Here is a 23,542-nt window from a genome sequence, read left to right as displayed (position 1 = left end):
CTTCTATTACCCGTTCAAGAATTTTGTTTTGACATCCATCTGATGAATCTCCCATCCCATCTGACCTGCAAGAGATATCACGGTTCTAATAGATGTATACCTGGCTACTGGAGCGAAGGTCTCTTCATAATCAATTCCTTCCTTCTGAGCATACCCCTTAGCCACAAACCTGGCTTTGTATTTTTCCACACTGTCGTTTGCAACGTATTTAATCTTGTAGATCCATCTCGAACCTACCACTGATCTGTCTTGAGGCCTAGGCACTACTTCCCAGACATCATTCACCATTATAGAGTTGTATTCCTCTACCATCACATCCAACCAAACTTGATGTTGAGTGGCCTCTTGAAAACTGGAAGGCTCCCCATCCTGAGCTACTAATGCCTGATATCTATGTGGATGTTTTCGCTCCTTTTTATTGTTTCTTGGTGCACCGATGAAATCTTCTGCATCCCGCAGAATCTGTCGAAATTCCCTGCTAGTTCTTCCTTTGGTAGCAAGTGCTTCTGTTAGCTCCTCCTCTTTCTGTGATTCTTCCTGTTCTGAGGAAGAATTCCTGGCTTCCGCTAGTTGAAGTGGTTTGACCAATGGCTCATCTTTTGACAGCTCCTCGGAAGGCATTTCTCAAGATTTTCTGAAGGCCCTATCTTACATGAACTTCACATCTCGTCGAACTACTACCTTCCTGCTCCCTGGAAGATAGATTCTATATGCCGTAGTGTTCTCGTTATATCCCACTAGATATCCTTTCTCTGCATTTTGATCTAACTTCTTCCTTTTCTCCTCCAGTATACAGCAATATGCTAAACTCCTAAATATCCTAAAATAACTGACTTTAGGTGTCTTTCCGATGAAGACTTTCTCTGGAGTAATCTTGCCCAATGCCCTATGAGGAGTTCTATTCTAGACATAGATTGTCGCGTTGCATGTTTTTTCCCACATGAATTTTCGCATATCCTGATCATACATCATGGCCCTAGCTACTCCCACGATAGTCCTATTCTTCATTTCTGCTACTCCCTTCTACACCGTATTGTAAGGAGTTGTCCACTCTCTTCTGATGCCCTCCTTAGCGCAAAAATCAGTGAAGTCCTTATCGACATATTCTCCACCATTATCTGAGTGCAAAACTTTTATTTTCTTCCTTGCCAGGTTCTCCACCAGAGCTTTCAACTCTTTGAATTGCTAGAAAACCTCATCCTTGGTTTTCAAAAAATAAATCCAGGTTTTCCTTGAGTGGTCATCAATGAAGGTAACGAAGTATTCGGCACCACTAAGAGCTTTAGTGGACATAGGTCCGCAGATATCTGAGTGTATCAATCCTAGTATACTCTTGGCCCTGTTTTTACTTCTAGAAAATGTTGCTTTGGCATACTTGCCCAGAACACATCCTCTGCACACATCATCTCGTTCTATACTAAGATCTAAAACTCTTGTTACAGTTTTCCTAAGAATTCTCAGAGCCCCATGGTGCAAATGTCTCATTCTTCTGTGCCATAGATCATTCAAATCCTTGTCTCCATTACTGCCTATCAGTGCCATTGGTGATTCCAGTTGTAACCTGTACAACCTGTTACTTCTGATTTCGATCTGTTCTTTCTTTTTTCAGCGCGGGTGTTTGACGTATAATTTCTCCTTAATGAAGAAAACGTTATGGCTCTTGCCTTAAAGTTGCAATACAAAAAGTAAGTTCATCCCCAGTGCTGGCACATGCAACACATTGGTAGCACGGAACCGCTCTCCCGTTTTTGTTTGAAAAACTATGGTACCCTTCCCTACTGGAGTACACTTTGCCTTATTCCCCATGGTGATCTAAAAATTCATCCTTTCCTCCTGATAATCTGAGAAACATTCCTGGATTCTTGTCATATGCTAGGAGGCTCCACTGTCTATATACCATACCTCTGATGATGTAGAGCTTGTCACACAAGCAACTTCTTCTTCCAATCTGGAAGCCAGCATAGAGAAATCGGAATTACTGTCTCTTGTGCAATTTTCTGAAAATCTGCACAAGTCTCTTGACGTAGAGGACTCTGCATCATGATCTCGACCAATAATTGATTTTCCCTTCCTGTCTCTGATTATTTGCTCTGATACCATGTGAAAATTCTATTACTGCAGCAACTGATTTATTTTGACTACTTATTTTCCAATAAGTTATTTACGAAAACCCTTCAGTAAATACTAAAATAAATTCTACTGCAGATATCACACCATAATACAAAAACAAATACATGCACAAGAATCAAACACATCAACACAAATATTTTTGGACAATTGTCCCCGGAAAAACCCAACGCGGGAAAACCAATGCAGCAAAGGAGGATTTTATTATTAAGCTTTTCTCAAGTACAACTAGGGTGCCAAACTAGCTCACCCAACAGAGACAAATCCTCTGACGCCTCCCCTAGGCTCAGCATCTATTCAGTGAGCCTCTGTGCAGCTCCTACACCCTCTGCGTCAGCGTCTACCACACTGCGTCAGCACTTGGGCCCTCTGCGTCACCCACGCTGACCCTCCAATGACTGTGCAGTCCAACTGCCTCTGTGTCTTCCTAAGTAGCTCTGTGTCTGCCTCTCTAAACTTTGACTGGTCCTCCAGCATTGTTCCTGCCTCTCTGTTATGTACTCGCTACCTCTTGCTGCAATCCAGACCTCTAGTTCGGATTCTAAGCAAGCGCCGCTCCAGAAATCGAACTCACTAGTCTCCCTCAGTCTCTTTCCAACTGACCCTCAAGCCTTCTCTTATAGATTTCTTGTTGATAAATCAACAGCCAAGATTAAGTCCCTAATCAACAGCTAAGATTAGAATAGACTTCATCTTCGTCTCTCAGAAGCTTCTCATCCTTATCTTTATTAGTCATTGATTAGGGACTTAATCTCGGTCGTTGATTCATCAACAAGAAAAGTATAAGAGGAGGCTTGAGGGTTAGTTGGAGACACACCAAGAGATCAAAGAGTTCGATTTTTCGAGGGCGTGGTTTGCTGAGAAATTTTAGCTAAGTGATCTGAGTTGCAGTGAGAAGGGCAGTTCGGTAGAGGGACCTGAGTCCAAGGCCGAGGATACATAGCAGAGAGGCAGAGCAACAATAGGAGAGACAGCGCAGCTCCAAAGAGGCTGATGCAAAATCTAGAGGGGCTGACGCGGTCCCTTAGAGGCAGCGTTGGGGTTTTCTGTGGGGCAGAGAGAGCAGTAGTTCAGCAAATCGACTTCTAAGCAAGGGAGGCTCACTGGGAGGGTGACACAGCTCTTATAGGAGGTGACGCAGTTCCAACGCGAAGCTTGGAGCAGCCATCGCTACCCAACACTGAGAACAACAATTGTCATATGTGGGGTTTGATCATCCAGTTGCTGGAATTGTCAAAATATCTGTCTTCAGATAGAGGTAATTCTGCCAGGTTTATTCTCTGTTGGGTGAGCCGGATTTGGCACACCCTAGTTGTATTCAAAAATCTGCTTAATAATACAAACCCTCTATATGTTGCACTGGTTTTCCCACATTGCGTTTTTCCGGGGACGATTGTCCAAAAATAACGGTGTCCCTTGTGTGATTGTCTCATTGTATTTCCGTTCATGATATGTATGTGTAGGCTGCAATAGTGTTTTCATTGTTGTTTAAGTAATTAAATAACTTGGTGAATGTAAAGAACAAGTAGGAGATGATAAACCAGTGATTGCAATAGGATTTCTGATGTGTAGATTCCGAAATTTTCACATGGTATCAGATCATTGCAGATCATAGGAGACTGAAAACACCAGCAGAGAAATCCAGAGAATTTGCTGCAGAGAAGCAGTTGTCCCGAGTGACAGCGTTGTTTCAGACGCAGAGAAGCAGCTGCGAGAGTGACGCAGTTCCTGCGTCAGCATTTTGAAACTGCAGATGGTGGCGCAGAGCCAAAGAGGAGCCCACATAGTGACTGTGTCATCTCTCTGGTCCAGCGTAGAGCCTGAGAGATTCGAAACAATCAGTTGTCGGGCTGAGGGAGCAAAGCAGATTCGATTTGAGGGGCTGGTGGGACAATGTTTATGATCGATGCAGAACAATGTCTGTGGAGACAAAGTCAAGGTAGAGGGAATCACTGCCTTAACAAATCTCTAGCCAAAGAAATCTAGATCCGGGTTGCAACAACAAAGGAGGAGGATTGAAGAGGAAGTGCTTCAACAGTTGGTAGGAGGATTTCCGTGAAGGAAATCAGGACTGAAAGGGAGTCTAGAGGAGCTTGTTCCTTAGAGGATTTCTAGCGCCAAAGAAATCCAGATCCAAGTCTTGCTAGATTGACAGCGGGAGAGGGAGAAGAGAACCAGTCCTATTTTTGAGAAGAAATGGCAATGAATGGGTTGAGAGATCAGGACAGATTGGATGGAGCATCCAATTTTGTCATCTGGAAGGCTAGGATTCTAGCAATCCTAGACAAACATCGCATCAAGGACTATGCCTTGAAGGGAGTTGCTGAGCCGGTTGACGTTGATCCGTTGAGGAAGTACGAGGAGGCCCAGGCTAAGACCAAGTGCATGATCCTAGACGGGGTCAAAGATCATGTAGTACCACACGTTGTTCAGAAGAACACAGCAAAGGGAGATGTGGAAGGCGCTGACCACCTTGTATCAAGGATCTTCCGTCCAACGGAAGATGCTAATAGAAAATCAACTGAGGCAATACCAGATGCAGAAGGGAGAAGAGATCAATCCCTTCCTTCTCACGTTGCAAGGGATTCGCGACCAGTTGACTTTCGTGGGGTCTACACCAGACCCTGAGTTTATGGTCGGGACTGCCCTAAATGCAGTCACCGAGGACTGGGAGACATTTGTCCAAAGTATCTTGGGCAGAGCGACTCTCCCAAGTTGGGAGGAGATGTAGGCAGCTCTTCGACAAGAAGAGCTCAAGAGGATGACAAAGACAAGGAGTAGCGGCAAGGGAGCCGGGTCAAGGAGGAGGAGGAGGATGCAACTCTCGCATTGTCAAGACAGCAAGGGCAGCAGAGGAGAAAGAAGAAGGACATAACGAAGGTCAAATGCTTCAACTGTGGGGAACTAGGACATTATGCCACTCAGTGCCCCCGGAAGAAGGGCAAGGGGGAAGCTTCTGAATCAAAGGCTGCTCTAGCGAAAGCGGACAAGGAAGGCGAGGATGACGATTGTGCCATGATTGCTCATGCGCCTAAGCAGAAGAGGTGGGGCAACATGGAGTTGTAGTCGAGAGGACTACATGGGGGGCAGGGTCTTTGAGGTGCCCAAACTCCTGGATCACATACGGCTATAGGAGCCCTTAACGACAGTAGCAAGATGAAGGGTGTCAGTTGGAGTGAGGTGTGATGGAGCGACAATGGCAGAGCTAGAATGCCAAAGTCTGAGGCAGCGCAGTGGATGTTGTAGCAGTGCGAGAGGCACAGAGCAGTTTGCAAGGACGCAGTAGCAGCAGACGGTTAGCACAAATTAGGAGCAAAGGTAGCTTCAACATCACGAGGCATCCATATTAACCAACATGTCAGTTTTTGGGTGAAGTTTCAGTTACTTACTTCTCAGTAATTGAGTCGCAGGGCAGCAGTTAGCAGTGGTAGCGCTATGGGTAGCATGATGCAACATTTTGAGAGGGAGCTGCAGTACAAATGTAATAGTGGCAGTGGCAAAGTCATAGGCAACAGTACAAGAAGCAACAGTGCAGTGGATGAAGGGCATCAGGCCAAGCATCGGTAGCACAGAGGACCAATGTAGTGGATCAGTGTAATGCTTCTATGGGAAGTATTGCTAGAGCACATTGTTGATTTGTGGTAGCATCTGATGTGCTCTAGCCATGAAAATTGGTGGAGAGGCTAAGGCACATAAGATCTCCAAGGCCCATAAATGGTTTGGGGAAATTCCACCCGGTTGGAGAGATATTAAAATAATTAATATTTTTACTAGGGTTCCTAAGTCTAAACTTAGGAAAATTAAAATATTAATGAGTATTAATATAAAACTGGGTGAAAATATTCTAAATGACATGGGTCAAGCCAAATCTAATCTTAGCAGTTGATTAGAGACTTAATTTCGGTCATTAAAGACTCAACAGGAAAAATATAAGAGGAGGCTTGACGGTCAGTTGGAGATACACCATATTGATCAGTCAGTGCGATTTTCTAGAGCGAGGTTTTGCTGAGAGAATCGAACCAATGATCAGTTGCAATGTGGGGCTGTTCGGCAGACGGTCGAGAATACATAGCAGAGAGGCAAAGATAGTGTCACAGAGACAGCGCAAATACTGGAGAGGCTGACGCAGAGGCAGTTGGGTGCTACACAGAGGCAGCTGGGAGCTACGCAGAGACTGAAGAGGCCAGGGTGGGTGACGCAGAGGGTCTGAGAGCTGACGAAGAGGCTTCAGCCATTGCGTAGAGGCTAGCAGAGCTGACGCAAGGCCAAGAGACAGCGCCGAAAGAATTTTCGTGGGGCAGACTAAGTGTTGGTGAGCTCAGAAGGGTGACTCAGTCCCTGTAGAGTGACACAGAGCAGTAGAAGTTGCCATAGTTGTTGTGGGATCGTTCATCCAGTGTTTGATCAGCCACAATATCTGTCTCTGAGGAAAGGTACTACTGTCGAGGGCATTCTTTGTTGGGTGAGCCATTTCAAGCACCCTAGTTGTATTCAGAAACTGCATAATAATAAAATCCTCATATCTGCTGCACCAATTTTCCCGCATTGGGTTTTTCCGGGGACGATTGTCCAAAAATAACGGTGTCCCTTGTGTGTTTGTCTCAGTTACTTCAATTGTTGATCTGTATATGAATTAAAGTTGCATTTGTGTTTATTTCAGTATTTATATTTATAAATAGCTTGTTAATGGAATAAACAAGTAGGAGAAATTAAACCAAATAATGCAGTAGGGATTTCTAACGTGTCAGACTTAGAAATTTCAACATGGTATCAGAGCATTACAGATCACAGGAGGACTGAAGGCACCAACAGTAATATGAAGGATTTGCAGCAGTAGCAGTTGTCCCGAGAGACAGCGTTGTTCCAGAGCAAAAGCAACAGAGAAGTGACGCAGAAGACCTACATCACCATTTCGAGCCAGGAGGAGGGTCAGCGCAAAGGCAGAGAGGCGTAGATCAGACCTACGCAATGCCCGGTCATCTTTCTCAGCCAGGAAGGATTGACGCTATGGCCAGGAGGAGCAGATTTTGTCGTTGTTGAGATTGCACAGAGCCTAAAAGGCTCAATTTCTTTCGTTGTCACGGCTTGGGGAGTTGTGGGCAGACTGTGATTGAGAAGCTGGTGCGGTGTTGTTTCTGTTGATGCAGAACAGTACCTAAGGGGACATAACCAAAGTAGAGGGAGTCGCTACCTTGACGGATTTCTAGCCAAGAAATCCAGATCTGAGTTGCAGTTGCAAGGAGGTTGGAGAGGAGCAGTTCGACATTTGGCAAGAGGATTTCCAATAGGGAAATCAGGACTTAGAGGAAGATTTCCAGGAGGGAAATCGAAACTCAGAGGGAGTCACGAAGAGGAGTTGAAATGGCAGTGAACAGACTGAGGGATTAGGAAAGGTTGGACGAGGCTTCCAACTTTGTCATCTGTAAGGCCAGGATCCTGGCAGTCCTGGATCGACATCGCATCAAGGACTTTTCCTTGAGAACCGTGGCTATCCAGGTCGACCCACTCGAAAATGAGAAGTATGAGGATGCAATGGCGAGGGCGAAGTACATGATCCTTGATAGGGTCAAAGATCATGGCGTACCACATATTTCTAAAAAGAACACAGCAAAGTAAATGTGGGATACTTTGACGACCTTATATCAGGGCACTTCCATGTAGCAGAAGATGCTATTGGAGAATCAGCTGCAATCATATCAGATGCAGAAGGGAGCGCAGACAGATTCGCTCCTCCTTAGATTGTAGGAGATTCGTGACCAACTTACTTCCATAGGGTCTACACCGGATCCGAAGTTCATGGTGAGGATCGCCCGGAATGCAGACTCCGAGGAGTTGGAGACATTTGTCCAAGGCATTTTGGGAAGAGCTACTCTTCCAAGATGGGAGGAGATGTGAGCAGTTCTTCGCCAAGAAGAGATCAAGAGATTGACCAAGGAGGGGAGTAGTGGCAAGGGAAGTCGAATCAAGAAAGACGAGGAGGATGCGGCTCTAGCATCTGTCGGACAGTAAGGGAAGAGGAAGAAGAAGGACATCTCCAAGGTGAAGTGTTTCCATTGTGGGGAGTTGGGACATTATGCATCCCAGTGTCCAAGGAAGAAAAACAATGGAGAGGCTTCTAACTCCAAGGCAGCTCCAGCTAAGGCAGAGAAAAAGGTCAAGACTGATGACGACTCATGCACCTCTAGAGAAGAGGTGGGGAGACATTGAGTTGTAGTCATGAGGACTACATACTAGGGGCAGGATCCTTGAGGTGCCCAAACTCTTGGATCATATTTGGCTACGAGAGCCCCTAACGATAGTAGTAGAATGACAGATGTTGGGTGGAGCAAAGTGTAGTGAAGCAGCAAGGTAGTGCTTGGGTGCAGAAATCTGAGGCAACGCAATGGAGGGTGCAACAGTGCGAGAGACACAGAGTTGTACGCAGCAGCACAGTGGCAACAGAGAGAGATCAGGATAGCAGCAGAGGCAACTTCGGTTTCATGAGGCTTCCAGACTAATTGGGATGTCAGTGTTTGGGAGAAGTCAGTTACCTACTTCATGGTGACTAAGTTGTAGTGCAGTGGTTAGCAGTGGCAGTGCTAGGAGCAGCATGGGCAGCATATTGAGAGGGAGTTGCAGTACAAATGTGGCAGTGTCAGGGGCAGCATGTACGGGAAGCAACAATGCAGATGATGTAAGGCGGCAGGCCTAGCATCAACACAGGTACTAGTGCGGAAGGAGCAGTGTGATGTTTCAGTGGTGGAGCATTACTAGAGCACATTCGTCGCTAAGAGGGAGTGTTGATTTGTGGTAGCATCGGATGTGCTCTAGCTATGAAAATTGGTGGAGAGGTTAAGGCACATAAGATCTTCAAGACACAAAAATGGTTTGGGGAAATTCCACCTGGTTGGAGAGATATTAAAATAATCAATATTATTAATGGGGTTCCTAAGTCTAAACTTAGGAAAGTTAAAATATTAATAGGTATTAATATAAAACCAGGTGACAATGTTCTAAATGACATGGATCAAGCCAAATCTAATCTTAGCCATTGATTAGAGACTTAATCTCGATCGTTGAAGACTCAACAGGAAAAGTATAAGAGGAGGCTTGAGGGTCAGTTGGAGATACACCATATTGATCAATCAGTTCGATTTTCTAGAGCGGGGTTTTGCTGAGAGAATCGAACCAGTGGTCTGTTGCAGCGAGGGGCAGTTCGACAGAAGGTCGAGAATACATAGCAAAGCGGCAGAGATAGTGCCAGAGAGATAGCGTAGAGCCTGGAGAGGCTGACGCGGAGGCAATTGGGTGCTACGCAGAGGCAGCTAGGAGCTATGCAGAGGTTGAAGAGGCTAGCGTGGGTGATGCAAATGGTCTGAGAGCTGACGCAGAGGCTTCAAAAGTTGCGCAAAGGCTAGCAAAGCCGACACAGGGCCAAGAGGCAGCGCCAGAAGAATTTTCATGGGGCAGACTGAGTGCTGGTGAGCCAGGAAGGGTGACTCAGTGCCTGCAGAGTGATGCAAAGCAGTGGAAGTTGTCATATTTGCTGTGGGATCGTTCATCCTGTGTTTGATCAGCCGAAATATCTATCTCCGAGAGGTACTACTGACGAGGGCATTTTCTATTGGGTGAACCATTTCATGCACCCTAGTTGTATTCAGAAACTGCATAATAATAAAATCCTCATATCTGCTGCAGCAGTTTTCTCGCATTGGCTTTTTCCAAGGACGATTGTCCAAAAATAACAGTGTCCCTTGTGTGTTTGTCTCAGTTACTTCAGTTGTTGATCTATATATGAGTTAAGGTTGCATTTGTGTTTATTTCAGTATTTATATTTATAAATACCTTGTTAATGGAATAAACATGTAGGAGAAATTAAACAAGATAATGCAGTAAAGATTTCTAACGTGTCAACGTTAGAAATTTCACCATCCTCGCTAAGAGGGAGTGTTGATTTTGGGTAGCATCAAATGTGCTCTAACTCCGAAATTTTGTGGAGGGGCTAGAACAGATGAGATCTCCAGAACCCAAAAATCGTTTGGAGAAATTCCACCCAGATGAGGAGTTATTAAAATAATTAAAAATTTTAATGACTTCCTAAGTCTAAACTTAGGAAAATAAAAATATTAATGGGTATTAATAAAAATATGGGTGAGAAACTTCTAAGTGGCAAGGATCAAGTCTGTTTTAATCTTAGTCGTTGATTAGGGACTTAATCTCGATCGTTGATTCATCAACAGGAAAAGTATAAGAGGAGGCTTGAGGGTCAGTTGGGGACACACCAAGAGATCATAGAGTTCGATTTTTCTGGGTGTGGTTCGCTGAGAAAGTTGAGCTAAGTGATCTGAGTTGCAGTGAGAGGGGTAGTTCAGCAGAGGGACCTAAGTCCACGGCCGAAGATACATAGCAGAGAGTCAGAGTAGCAGCAGGAGAGACAGCGCAGCTCTAGAGAGGGTGATGCAGAAGCTAGAGGGGCTGACGCAGTCCCTTAGAGGTAGCGCTAGGGTTTTTGGTGGGGCAGAGAGAGCAGCAGTTCAGCAAATCGACTTCTGAGCAAGGGAGGCTCACTGGGAGGGTGACGCAATTCCAATGCAAAGCTTAGAGCAGCCATCGTTGCCCAACACTGGGAACAGCAATTGTCATTTGTGGGGTTTGATCATCTAGTTGCTGGAATTGTCAAAATATATGTCTCCGGATAGAGGTACTTCTGCAAGGTTTATTCTCTGTTGGGTGAGCCGGATTTGGCACCCTAGTTGTATTCAAAAATCTGCTTAATAATACAAACCCTCTATATGTTGCACTAGTTTTCCTGCATTGGATTTTTCGGGGGACGACTGTCCAAAAATAACGGTGTCCCTTATGTGATTGTCTCAGTTTATTTCAGTTCATGATTTGTATGTATGTGTAGGTTGCAATAGTGTTTTCATCGTTGTTTAAGTAATTAAATAACTTGTTGAATGTAAATAACAAGTAGGAGATGATAAACCAGTGATTGCAATAGGATTTCTGATGTGTAGATTCAGAAATTTTCACATTATCGAGTCTATGTATATTCTCATACTAGATCATCTGTCATATGTCACAGAATTTGGTTGTGTCTAGAGATCATGTTTTAATTATTAAAATTCCCCTTCTGTATGGGATGTCTATGTAATATTTGATGTAAAAAGTGGTGTCTAGGAATACTTTAGGTGGATGATTAATCATAATTAGGCATCATGGTCTAGATATTTTATTTTTTAGACCCACTTTGAGCATGAAAATATGTTTAGCCCTCTCTAGAGTCATTTAACTTACTTTTTGACAAAAAATGGCAAAAAATTAGCCAGAAAATGGTGAAAAAATTAAAATGAGAGAATAAAAATTCTCCAAGCGGAAAAACGAATTTTTGGAGAAGTTTGACTTTCTCGAGGACGTTAAATTTGAAGGATTCATTTCCAAGGCAGAAAAATCCCACAAAAAATTCCTTGGACCAAAAAAAATAATTTCTTAAGGAAAATCGATTTTTTGGGTCCAGGTGGTTAAATTGAATGAGGGAATTTTGAGGAAAGAAATTGGAAAATATTTTTGAGGCCCTCTATCAAAGGAAAAAATTGAACCTTGGTGGTTAATTGAAGGGGGATTTTTCAAGGAGAAAAATTTGAAAATTTTATTTTTTGGACCAAGATCAAAGCCTTCATCAACAAATTCGAATTTCTTCTTCCAGATCAAGGGACAGGATTAAATTTTGGCATGGATAAAGCATCAACTAGCTATTATTCTCCAGGATCAAGTCAAATTTGTGCACTTCCTTGGACCTAGCCATTTTCCACTTGGAGCGGGATCTAGAATCTCTCATTTTTTTTATAAATTGAGCCTGATGCTACTCATTGTAAACATCTTTGGATGGTGTAATTGGCTCTAGAAGCTTTGTAATATTTTCCTGATCAATAAAATCAACGTCTTTGGGGGTTGTTGTCGCACAAAGTATCTAGGAACGGCGACAACGCTCAGAGTAAGGGCTGTCACTCTTAAATCCTTAACTCCGTTTAGACTTTCTCCTAGACAAGTCAAGGGGGCTAGTTCCTAGGTAAATGGATGAGGATATCCTGTGAAAAACAGACTAGGAGATTTTAATGACAGACAACTTGATGAATCTAAATGAATCTTGATTAAATCAGATGAATAGATTAAACGCCAACATAAACAAGACACGACCACAAGATAGAAACAATTATACACCAGTGCCTTTAAACTAAATTAACCGTAGATAAAGTAAAACAAGTTATCCAAAACACTTTACAAATATGTGATGAATAATGACAATCATGAATAAGCAATATAAATGCCCAAAATTGTATCACGCAAAATGATTCAAGATTTAAAATGATTTCCGCTAATAACCCAGATCTAGAATTAATTAATTTTCTCCAACAATAAATCTGATTTAAAACATTTATCGCACTTTAACCATAGAAGAATTATGAAAATGCATTTAATCATCAGATAACACCAAGGAACTTTGGATTAGCGCTTTAATTACATTCTGTATATTCTTTACAAAAAATCTATTACAAAAATTGGTTAAACTAACCCAAAATTGACCCTGGGGACCCTATCCCAATAGGCCCCCAACACAAATATGGTGACTCACCCTCGAGTCACCCGGTTGGCGCCTCGATTTTGCTGCGGAGGCCACCTAACTCAAAAAATGTTGTCGCACAGAGTGTCTAGGCACCGCGACAACGTTCAGAGTAAGGGCTGTCACTCTTAAATCCTTACTCACTCTGCTTAGCTCTCTCCTAGACAAGTCAAGGGGGGTAGTCCCTAGGTAAATGGATGAAATAACCTGTGAAAAACAGACTCTAGGAGATTTTAATGATAGACAACTTGATAAATGTAAACGAATCTCGATTAACTTAGATGAATAGATCAGGCGCTATCATAACCAAGACACGACGACAAGATAGAAACAATTATAGACCAGTGCCTTATGTTCGATTAACCGTAGATTAAGTAAAACAAGTTATCCAAAACAATTTTCCAATATGTGACGAATAATGACAATCATGAATAATCACTATAGACGCCCAAAATTGTAACATGCAAGAAATTCCAGATTTAAAATGATTTTCGCTAACTGCCCAAATCTAGATTTAATAAATCTTCTCCTATAGCCAATATAATTTAAAACATTTATCGCACTTGACAATAGAGAAAAACACACTTAATCACCAAATAACACTAAGGAACTTCAAATTTAAAATTTAATTATTCCTTAGGCAATAACATCAATGTGAAAAATGAATAAGTAAAATAAATCAAAGGGTTAAATAAATTGAATTTTTAATGGGCCATAGGCCACATTAAAAAATTTGATGTTAAAGCGCAATTCCTTTAATTTACTTAGTTTATTTCATTTTTTATTTTAGAAATTTTTTAAAGTTTGAAATCTTTTTATTTTTTTAATATTCCTTATGATTTTTTTAGAAAATAAAAAAACAAAAAAGAACCAAAAAAAAAATCTAAATCAAATGCAAAAAAAAAACCTTTTTTTAAGTTTTTTAAATGTTTTAGATTTTAGATTTTTGTAAAATTTTAAATATTTTAGGATTTTTAAATGTTTATGATTTTAAGAAAGAAAAAAAAAAATATATATATATATATATATATAAATGAAATGGAACAAAAATTAAATCAAATCAAAAAATAAAAAATAAAATACATTCTAATCCTAAAGTGTTAATTTATATACAAACCCAAAGTAAAATAAAAAAAAACTTAACAAATGAAAAACCTAACCTAACGCATTCATATAAGTGAAGGCAAAAAGGATCGAAGTGTTTCTTTTTGTGAATGTAGGTTTGGCGGCTGAATGGAAGACCGAGGGTAAGGAACAATGGAAAGACTGTAGATTAAGGCAAGAAGATACAACGTGGAGAGGGCTAATGGAGCTAGAGAAATCGCAAAAGGGAGAGCTGCTTGGACAGAGGGGAGAGCAAGGGCTCGAGAGCAGAGACTACGTAAGGGTTTGGACAGACAACTGAAGATTGGACGGGAGAAGATGCTATGAGAAGAGGGCCACAGGAAGAGGGTTTGAATGGCAAGGTGAAGAACTTGACGAATGAGGAAGCTCAGGCTTTGCAGGCAGCAAACAAAGGAAAAGCGCGGGGATAGCAGCAAAAGAGGACTGCTATGAAGGCAAGTCTATGGAATTTGAAGGCTAGCGAAAATGGATGCGGGTGTGCGACTTAAACCAACGATTGGTTGTGGATTGATGGGCGACGTTGGCAACAGAAGACGCATGTGATAGGCAGTGGAAGGGAAACTCGAATGGATGGTTTAGTGATGGGCAACGGAAGAATGTTGCTGCATGGAGGGAAAATGAGCTGGAGGTGTCAAAGAGAAGAGAGCACGCAACAGATTGAGGAAGCTCACGTGGACAGGGATGAGTCGGAGGGATCAATGAGAATGATGGCAACGAGAAACGCTAAGAGACCGCTTTTCGATAGTATGTGCGGGCATGGCTACCAGCGAGGTTTTGAGGATCTGGAGAAGGTTGTAGGAAGATTAGACAGTAGACAGCGTTTGCAGAATGAGGGAAGGCAACAAGGTTGGGGCCTTGTAAAAAAAAAAATTGAAATTGCACGGTGAACCCTGAGACCAGGCAGCAAACCGATCTGCAAAATGGTGGCCCAAAAATTCTTTAAATCACCAGAAACTCAAAAATTCCAGCAATATTAATTTAAAATTATAATCCTTCTGCTTCAGATTTCTTAATGAAACCCTCACGAAAATTTCCAGATCTGAAAATAAATAAATTTAAACCCTTGGATTGTGAAATCTGGATATGATCCCTACCAAAATGATGTTGATGGACCCCCAGAGATCCAGATCTTACCCTCCAAGGCCTAGATCTGGACTCTGCACAACTTTCAGCTTCAAATCTACAGCTACAGGGCAACAAGAAACACCCAAATGATATATACAATGACCCAAAAAACTAAAATCCAAAGAACCCAAGTTAGAAAACTGAAAATAATTACAGATCTATATATATGAATGGAAGATCTATCAGATCTAGGGAGTGTGAGTCCAACTCCGCTCCCAAATCTGATAATTTGAGGCTCTCAACAGCCAGATTTATCAATTTAGCACAAAAAAATTAAATATTTTCAAATTTTAAAAGGAGGTACTGAGCTCAAGACCCTTCATGCATCACCCGTAAAAAATATCTTATGATAAACCCGAGATCAGATTTAAGTTGGGCTCTTCAAAAAACACAGATCAAGAGTTGGCTGGTTCAACCGAGAACTTCCTCAAACGCCCGATGATCTAAAAATCAAGACTTTCCTGCAAAACTCAATTCAGCGATCAACATAGAGCGAGAAAACGATAATAAAATTCAGATTTAATAGAGATACCTGCTATTATATTCAAGACTTAAATTATCATTCAAACCCCAGCAACTGAGCAAGATACTTGTACTCAAATCACTCTTCAGAAAGCTATCATCAATGGCTAAAACGAATCTATGCACGAAAATGACACATCTTACAGTATTTCCATGAAGAGTAACACCAGTAGAAATTAACCCCAAAGTCTTTCTTTATTGCTCATAAAAAAATATTACAAGAGAACTTTTCACTTAGTACATCAAAAGATCGGATGATACTGACTAACAAATGACCTCCTATTTAAAGATAAATCCTCCAACGGCTAGTTCGAGTGATCCTCGTCAAAGCAATCTCGACCGTTGATGAGGATTAAAATTTCTTTTAATCTCATTCGTCGAAATTTTAATTTATTGAGGAAATTCGAATTTTTCAATTAAATGAATTTTAATTAATTCAAAAATTAATTTTTTGAATTAATTTCCTCAAAATTTTGACTTTGACTTAACCCCAGGGACCAAAGGCTTAAAATTTAGCAAAATAATTAATTTACCTTAGTCCCTGGACCTCTTAAAATTTAATTTTTTAAGGACCAACGAATTTTTCCGTGGAAAATTTAAATTTACCTAGGACTTAGAATTAATTAAATTTCTGGCTTAGGATTTTAATTAATTTTGGCCAGAAAATTTAATTAATTAACCTATGAGGGGATAAATTATTTTTCCAACCCTCAAGACACTTTACATCATGATTTTCACATTTTTTACATTACAAGGGGGAAAACCCATCTGAAAAGGACCCTCATAGACTACCCAATTCTACGACACAAATATAATCTAGCAGATCAAGCAATTTGTAATAAAATAACCTAACCAAATAGTTAGGATTATTTCCAAATCATTTCTACATAGACTCGATCTAAAACACTAGGACTCCCCTAAGATCCCAATGACAAAATCCACTCCGGCTTTGGGGTAAGGTTGAAGGAAAACTTTGCCGACCATCCGAGAATGGATCGGTGAGACAAAAAACCTCCCGGAATGTAGATCATCACCAGAAAAGTAGGTTTACCTAGGTGATTACATACACGACACGAATCTGCGGAGATTATTTACATTATACACATGTAGACTGGGTTTACATTATAAGACGATCCTCAGGCTGATGATGATAGCTGGATGGCAGGAACACATCAATCAAGCGCTATCCCTTTTGCGAAAAAGGGGGTGTACTGCTATGGGTCGTTGACATGTAGTGGTCAACAGGGGCAAAGCTATGTGTGTATGTCTTCATCTTGTTATGGTAAATTTATTTTAATAATTTGTACTTAAATTTCTACTAGATTTAAATTTGTTGTTTCATTAGCCTATTGGATTTATTGCTCATTTGTTTGCTACCAATATTTGGATTGGGGAACACATTTGATTAGGCGGATCTAGTGGATCCTTGCTTGGACACTAGACTTCCTTTTTGTTGTGCTAACCAATCCCTATTGAAACTAACAAAATCTTTCGAAGTTGTGTAGAAAATCTTTTCTGATCAGGTATCGAGGACTTGGGGAAATTCTTGCTTGAATCAGCTAAGTACTCGAGTCGAGCATTTGGAGTAATCCTTGTTTGGATCTTCATCTCCTCGGTCCATAGCAACCAAGAACCCATTGTGGGACTCTCAAGGGATTATTATGAGATGCTTTGAAGGGAGTTTCTTGCCTTTTTATCTAACAAGATCATCTATTAAAAAAAATTATCTCATCTATTTTCAAGTACTTTTATTGCAGATACATGTATCTCAAGAACAAAGAGAAACCGAAGTTGTAAAGGCTCCAGCCCTCACCTAGCCTAGACGGCGAGCATTTAGGATTGTCATTACATTTTTTTTTAGAGTCGTCTTCCAATCTGGTAATGCCACGGGTTTTAAGGCCTCTTAGGCATCAGATCTGCAATATCGAAGACCTCATTCATCAACAAAATATTTTTAAAGAAGGGCATGTTTTTGAAGCCCTCACCTCACGAGTCACTGCTAGTCGAAATTTTAGCAAGGGTTTGACATTCAAAAAAAATTGCAAATAATTTTCTAAATTGTTTCACTATTGTCTCAACCTAAATCTGATTTGGTTTGACTTTTGCAGGGTTATAGATCATTTCTTTGGGCTCTGATCTGATTACAGGGCTTACTGGGCTGGCCGCTAGCATATTTTGGGCATTCTAGGCCTGGCCGCAAGCTTGTTTAAGCTTATTAGCACTAGTCGTAGCCCTATAAGGGTCTTATACTTATCGCATGTGATTTATGAACTAAACCTTGGTGTTTTGCAGGCCTATTTCCATCATTTGCAGGGTTTATCATCACTTGTGTAAGGCTTGAAGCTAGCATTCTCTGATTTGATGCTTAGAGATTCATTCTAGACCTAAAGTGTTAGGGTCCCACCCTAACCCCCTTATTTATGTAATGGGATCACGTCATAGTCAAGAGTCAATAAAGCCCATATTAATAATTGTAAGTGGTTAATCCGCAATTAATGACGGAACCACAGTTAGTTGCAAATGGGTCGTAGTATTAGATAGATGGTATTAATAAAACCCACGGTATTGGTTCGTGGTATTGCATGTATGAGTCATATATAAAAGATAGAGACTCCCTGCGAGGAGCATCGTGTCTTATTTTGTAATCGAGCTCTGCTCTATTGGAGGTTGCCCCCTCGAAGAGGCAAGTGAACATTACTCTCTGAATAATAAAATCATTGCTATTCTGTGTTCTGGGTATCTTTTCTTCGCATATTCTGTATTTGGGTATCATTTTGCAGGTTAAGAGCATAACAAGTGGTATCAGAGCACTTTCTTGGGCAAAAAAGTGAAGGATTATTGTATGAACATGCATATGGCTTGTGGAGTGTTCTCCTTCCTTAAGGAGTGAATGTATGGTGTTGCCCTACCTTAAGGGTTTGATAATAAAGAAGCATTTCTATCTATTTTGATCTTGTTATTCTTGGGTCTATTTATATTATCATATATTTCTGGGTTAGATCTATAACATAAAGTCCTTATCTAGCCCAACCGCAAACCTTCTTAGGTGTCTGTTCATACCTTATTTGCTTCAGGACTAGCAACTGATTGATTCCAGATGCATTGCTCATTCGTTTGGAGGGTTTATCATTGTTTTTTATGGCTAAGGCATTGCCCTCTGGGTCTCACATTGGCATATCATCTGTTGAGAAGACACTGCAAGCCTAGGAGGCCTTCTTCCTCCTAGTCGTGAGCCTCTAAGAGGCCAAATCCACCTCTGATCTGAAGCATATTAACTGGAGGGTGATCACAACAAAATTTAATATTTCAAGGCTTGGAAGTCAATGAAATTCATTACACATAATCCACAAAAACTTTAACAATCTGTCTAACCTTTTTTTTCTTGTTGGGCTGTGGGTTCTGTATGACATATCTATATTGATCGTTGAGTTTCTTGAAGTCTGGTGCATGTTCTTTCGCACTAAAGTATACTAATTATCTTCATGTGCCTTTATCTTTGCATTTTGTAGCTTGAGGGTTGTTGGCATCTTTGTCATCTTCTCAAGGTATTGGGAGGAGCCTTTTCTTCTCTTTTCTAGCTTAGATACTAACTTTCTCTCGCTCTCTTTTGTCCAGGTTAGCACTTCATTTCATCAGTTAGATCTAATCTCTAAACTGCACTCTCATTTATCACTGTTAGCAATCTCATTTGTGATTGGTTACTTGTGCTTGTATCATTTAAATTTCACTTGTTTTTAATTGTTATTTCATAAAGTGAAGAACACTTTAACAAGCAATCTAACTAAAGGCATGTGATATTGTAGTCAGTATGGCCATTGTTTCATTGAGTAATCCTAAAGTGCTTCATTGGTTACTATTGGCATCTTGCAATCTTGTGTTGTAAAGTGATATTCATAAGCTTGGTTAGAAGGGGTTTATATTCCTTACATTGAAGCATATATTGTCATTATCATTATCATATCTCTTTGAAACTATCTAATCTCATCATCATTTGCACTATCATTTTAGATTAGTGTTGCATCTTTAAAATTTACCTCCAAGCATAAGCTTGGTTGATAGAGAGATAGGACCACCTTCTTCATACCAATTTGAGAAACTTAACCCTTATTCAACGATTAAAACAGGTGACCTTGCATTTCTCTTGTAGGCAATCCCTTGTAGGAACGGAAACACTTAGGTCATTAGAACTCCTGGAGAGGTATTGTTAATGAGGCCTTAGCCTTCTTCCCCAACAGTTCTCTCTACAACCTTGTTTAAGACTTGTTTCAAAACAATTGAGGAGAAGGTCTTCACCCTTAGGATAAGCATCTAATTAAAACTAACCAAGAGCCTGCATCTCACATTAGATAGGCCTTGCATTCATCATCATTGGTCATTATGATTGGAATTGAGCTTAATCTATAATTGCAAGTTTTACAATATCATTGTTGTCTCCTCAAGCTTATTGTATTTTGAATATCATATTTTCCTTGCCATTTTCCTTTAAAGTTCATCGCTCTTATTTTCAATTTTCTTGATTCGGTACTAACATTTTCTTGCAGCATTGCTTATCTTGTAGCTTGAAATATCATTTACTATTGTGCAAGTATTTTAAATCTATCTAAGCATTGTTATCAAGGCACTGGTCTCTCATTTTTAATCCTAAGTGTCATATCAATTAAATCTCTATTTCTTACATTGCTCAATAACTTAAGTTGCCATTTAATCTAAATTCAAGTTACCAAGAGAAGTGATTGTCTTGCCCTTAGATCTCCTAAAATTTGTTGTTCCAACAAGTTTCCCCTTCTCCATCCATCTTTAGGGACTACCCCCCTTAGCTTGTCTAGGAGGGAGCTTAAACAAAGTGAGTAGGGATCAAAGTGACAGCCCCTACTCTGAGCATTGTGCCTCTAAATTTACACCTGGTGGAATTCGGATTTTGCCCACATTGAGGTGTACATTTTAGGCGACAACATCTACCACTATAAATCCTAGTGTTTTTGTCTCTCGTATTGTATCTCTTGATATTTTTATACTAGTGGCATATGCTCATAGGTAATTAGACAGCAATCAATCAGGATTGTTCTCTTTTTCTAACACCCAAGAAGGCCTCCAACAAAAGAGATATCCCAAGGATGTTTCCACATTGCCCCTTGCAGATAGGGTTGGCAAGGGATGCCCAAGGTGCTCCCTTGATTCCAAAAGGCAGGAAACAGAAGGGATACACTCCCAATGAAACAATAGCCTTATGACATGGCCCCTTCCTTGTCTTGCATAACCTTCAAGTGTGAAATTTCTCTTTCAATATCCTAACACCATTTCACCCTTCTAGAAACTCTTTTTGTCCCTATCTCCCATCTTCTGATCCTCCATCTTATCCTTGAACACCCTCACTTTCTCACATTTCTTTATCCTATAGTTTAAGGATTCGTGGCATCAGCTTCCATTAATATTAGATGATTCTTTCAATAGGATAATCAATTTTGCATATCCCTCCATTCTTTTTTGTATTTTAATTTTTTCCAATTCTAAATCCAGATTCAACAAAAATACCTGACAAGTTCATAGAAGAGTACAAGATAGGATTTTAAACCACATTGTATGAACTCACTAAACTTGATGTGGCAGCACAGAATGACATGAACTCACAAATGACTCAATAAATATTTACCCATCCAAAACCTCTGACTTGCAAATAAATACAACTGATTGTAGTTTATTTTCAAGTCCTACTGTTTCATGCTAAAAAGTAAAACTGTATCCAATATTCAGTCATTGGACAGAGACAGTAACAAAAAAGCTAAAAGTATTGGGAAAAGCTTACCAATTAAGCGATCAGCATAAGATTTGCTAATATTAACAAACTCATGTTGGAGAAACTGGATAAGGTTCTGCTTCGATGTCTCTGCAATAAGGCGCTTGATAAGTAATAGATCTACAGCAGAAGGATGATAGTTCGTTTCAATAGGTACTGGAGGCATCACATCTGTCCTTCGTGCAAATCTTATTGTGACATTCTTGCTGCAACATGACACAAACATAAAAATAATCCAAAATTAGAACTTAATATTCACAGTTAAACACAGAAGAAGAAAGAATTTTATCCAGAAAAAGAATGAACAAGGGCACTAAAATAAATAGTAAGGAACGTATGCAATATGTCCTAAAGGACCTTGCTAAAGCAATTCTTACTCCGCTGTTGCTGAAATGTATCGGAATAGAAACTGAGCATATGGTGTTATTACAGCCATTTGGCGCATATACTGTATTATCTTTGACTGCAGACACCAATCAACAAAATCCCAAAAAAAAGCCATAAATAAATTTCTAATAGACAAAACAAAAAAGCAAGTTGCATATTCTGCACCCTAATTTATTACCCACACGATAAGTTGTCCAATTTCCTTCAATTGTAACTTGAATTTCTGCTCCATTCCATCTATCATTGTTGTCCCGCCTTTCATGTACATGAATATGAGGAATATTTCTATGCAATCAAAAGAAATTTCAAGCATCAGCTCAAACAGTAGATGCTTAATGAATGAAACATAGAGGAAGAAAATATATGAAATATTTCTGGATATATGTTTGAAAAATCCGTACTTATGAATATCAATATCAAGCCTACAAAATGAAAGGTAATTTTGGCCTTGCATTGCTGAATAAATGTCTATTGGAAGTCCAGTACTCATCTTGGACCATATCAACGCCTGCATACAAGCATCAAGGTGCAAATGCTAAGACACTGAATTGCAATAGTGCAATACCAAGAGCATTATGAAAGAACATTTCACTCAGATCAAAATTCACTGGGGTTAAAATTCACTTGTAATTTAGTCTCTTAAAAATAACATAAGAAAAAGAAGAAGGCGGTTACTAATTATATTGGATTTATGTATTTAAATTGGGATCTTACATGATTAACTCCACATAGCACATAGACACACAGGTATACTCTTATAAGCAAATATACAATAAGCTCAATCATCAATGGTGAATAATACAATGGGTGCAAGACCAAATACATAATAACATACAGAAAGGGGTTGTGCCCTTTCCATCACACCCCAAATTTATATATAACAATAACATCGTTAGCAACAATAGTGACCTAAGTCAAGATTATACACTAGCATCCCCCTTTAAGTTTGACTTGGGGAGCGGGGCCAAGGAAGGAACAATTCTATTGTGCACCCTAAAAAAACAAAAACCTTCATCCCAAGCTAAGTATGTAAATTGATCCTTGTTAAAATTTGGGAAAGATGTCTAGAATCTTATCCTTGGTGTGAAATCCTCCAACTGAATATAACCAAATTTTGTTGCCTCTTGTCTCCCTTCTTTTACTTTATCTTCCTCAATTCTTAGATGTTACCTCAGTCTTCCACATCCTAGTGTCCTCCTTGTTGAGAAACCTAGGGGCAACAAGTTAGGTGACTTCTTTTACTTTGATAACTGTTTGTGATGTATTTTTACTTGACTTGATTAACTTTTTCTTTCAATTTGATTACTATTAGTATTTACTATCATCAAACAATTACCAAACAATAAAATCAATGAGACAATAGGACACAAGATGTAGGCTATTAGCGAGGGCCAAAACCTCTCCTCTTGAGAGGAAAACCCACAAAAATTCTTCTCTTCTTATAGAATCTTCAATTGATGAATTCCAAGACCTATGACCCTTGACCAAGACTCCTCCAAGACCAAGTCAGACATTCCTTTGATGAGCTTCTTGTTACCCACCATTTTGTGGGTGATATCCCTAGGAGAAAAAAATTTATCCAAGATAGTCCTCATTCGGCAACCCCTTGCAGCCACCAACTAGCTCATTGTGCTACTTCTCTGCCACCTGAGCCAGCCATGTGGTCCCTCACCCATCTTCCATGATCGAATGTTTGAAGGTGGGCCTCTCAAACCTAAGGCTATGCCTTGTCATTTGGTAATTGAGTATTGTAGTTTGCTTATCATGGACACTTCTGGGCATGAATTAACGGGGGGATTCGGCGGAAAGAATGTAATAGTTCTGTGCTCTTGTCCCCTAGACCCCTTTTGGATATTAACCTT

At 40.2% G+C, this 23,542-nt stretch overlaps 1 protein-coding gene across 1 annotated transcript in view; it reads right to left on the bottom strand.

Moving 5' to 3' along the window:
- The window catches only part of TOP6B (topoisomerase 6 subunit B), a 257,080-nt gene that overhangs the window by 100,923 nt on the left and 132,615 nt on the right, over nucleotides 1-23,542 (bottom strand). The window contains exons 8-11 of the mRNA XM_089438736.1: nucleotides 22,082-22,188; nucleotides 21,863-21,965; nucleotides 21,671-21,756; nucleotides 21,303-21,499 (exon numbers count right to left, since the gene is read on the bottom strand). Of these exons, the coding sequence (XP_089294862.1) occupies nucleotides 21,303-21,499; nucleotides 21,671-21,756; nucleotides 21,863-21,965; nucleotides 22,082-22,188 (493 nt within the window). The remainder of the gene's footprint in view (nucleotides 1-21,302; nucleotides 21,500-21,670; nucleotides 21,757-21,862; nucleotides 21,966-22,081; nucleotides 22,189-23,542) is intronic.

Source organism: Pinus tabuliformis, chromosome 9 (assembly GCF_031772625.1).
Source record: "Pinus tabuliformis cultivar Carrire ecotype Pingquan chromosome 9, CPIR1, whole genome shotgun sequence".
Classification (NCBI taxonomy): domain Eukaryota; kingdom Viridiplantae; phylum Streptophyta; class Pinopsida; order Pinales; family Pinaceae; genus Pinus; species Pinus tabuliformis.
Note: the sequence above shows the minus strand (reverse complement) of the source record. Positions and strands in the feature narration are given on the sequence as shown.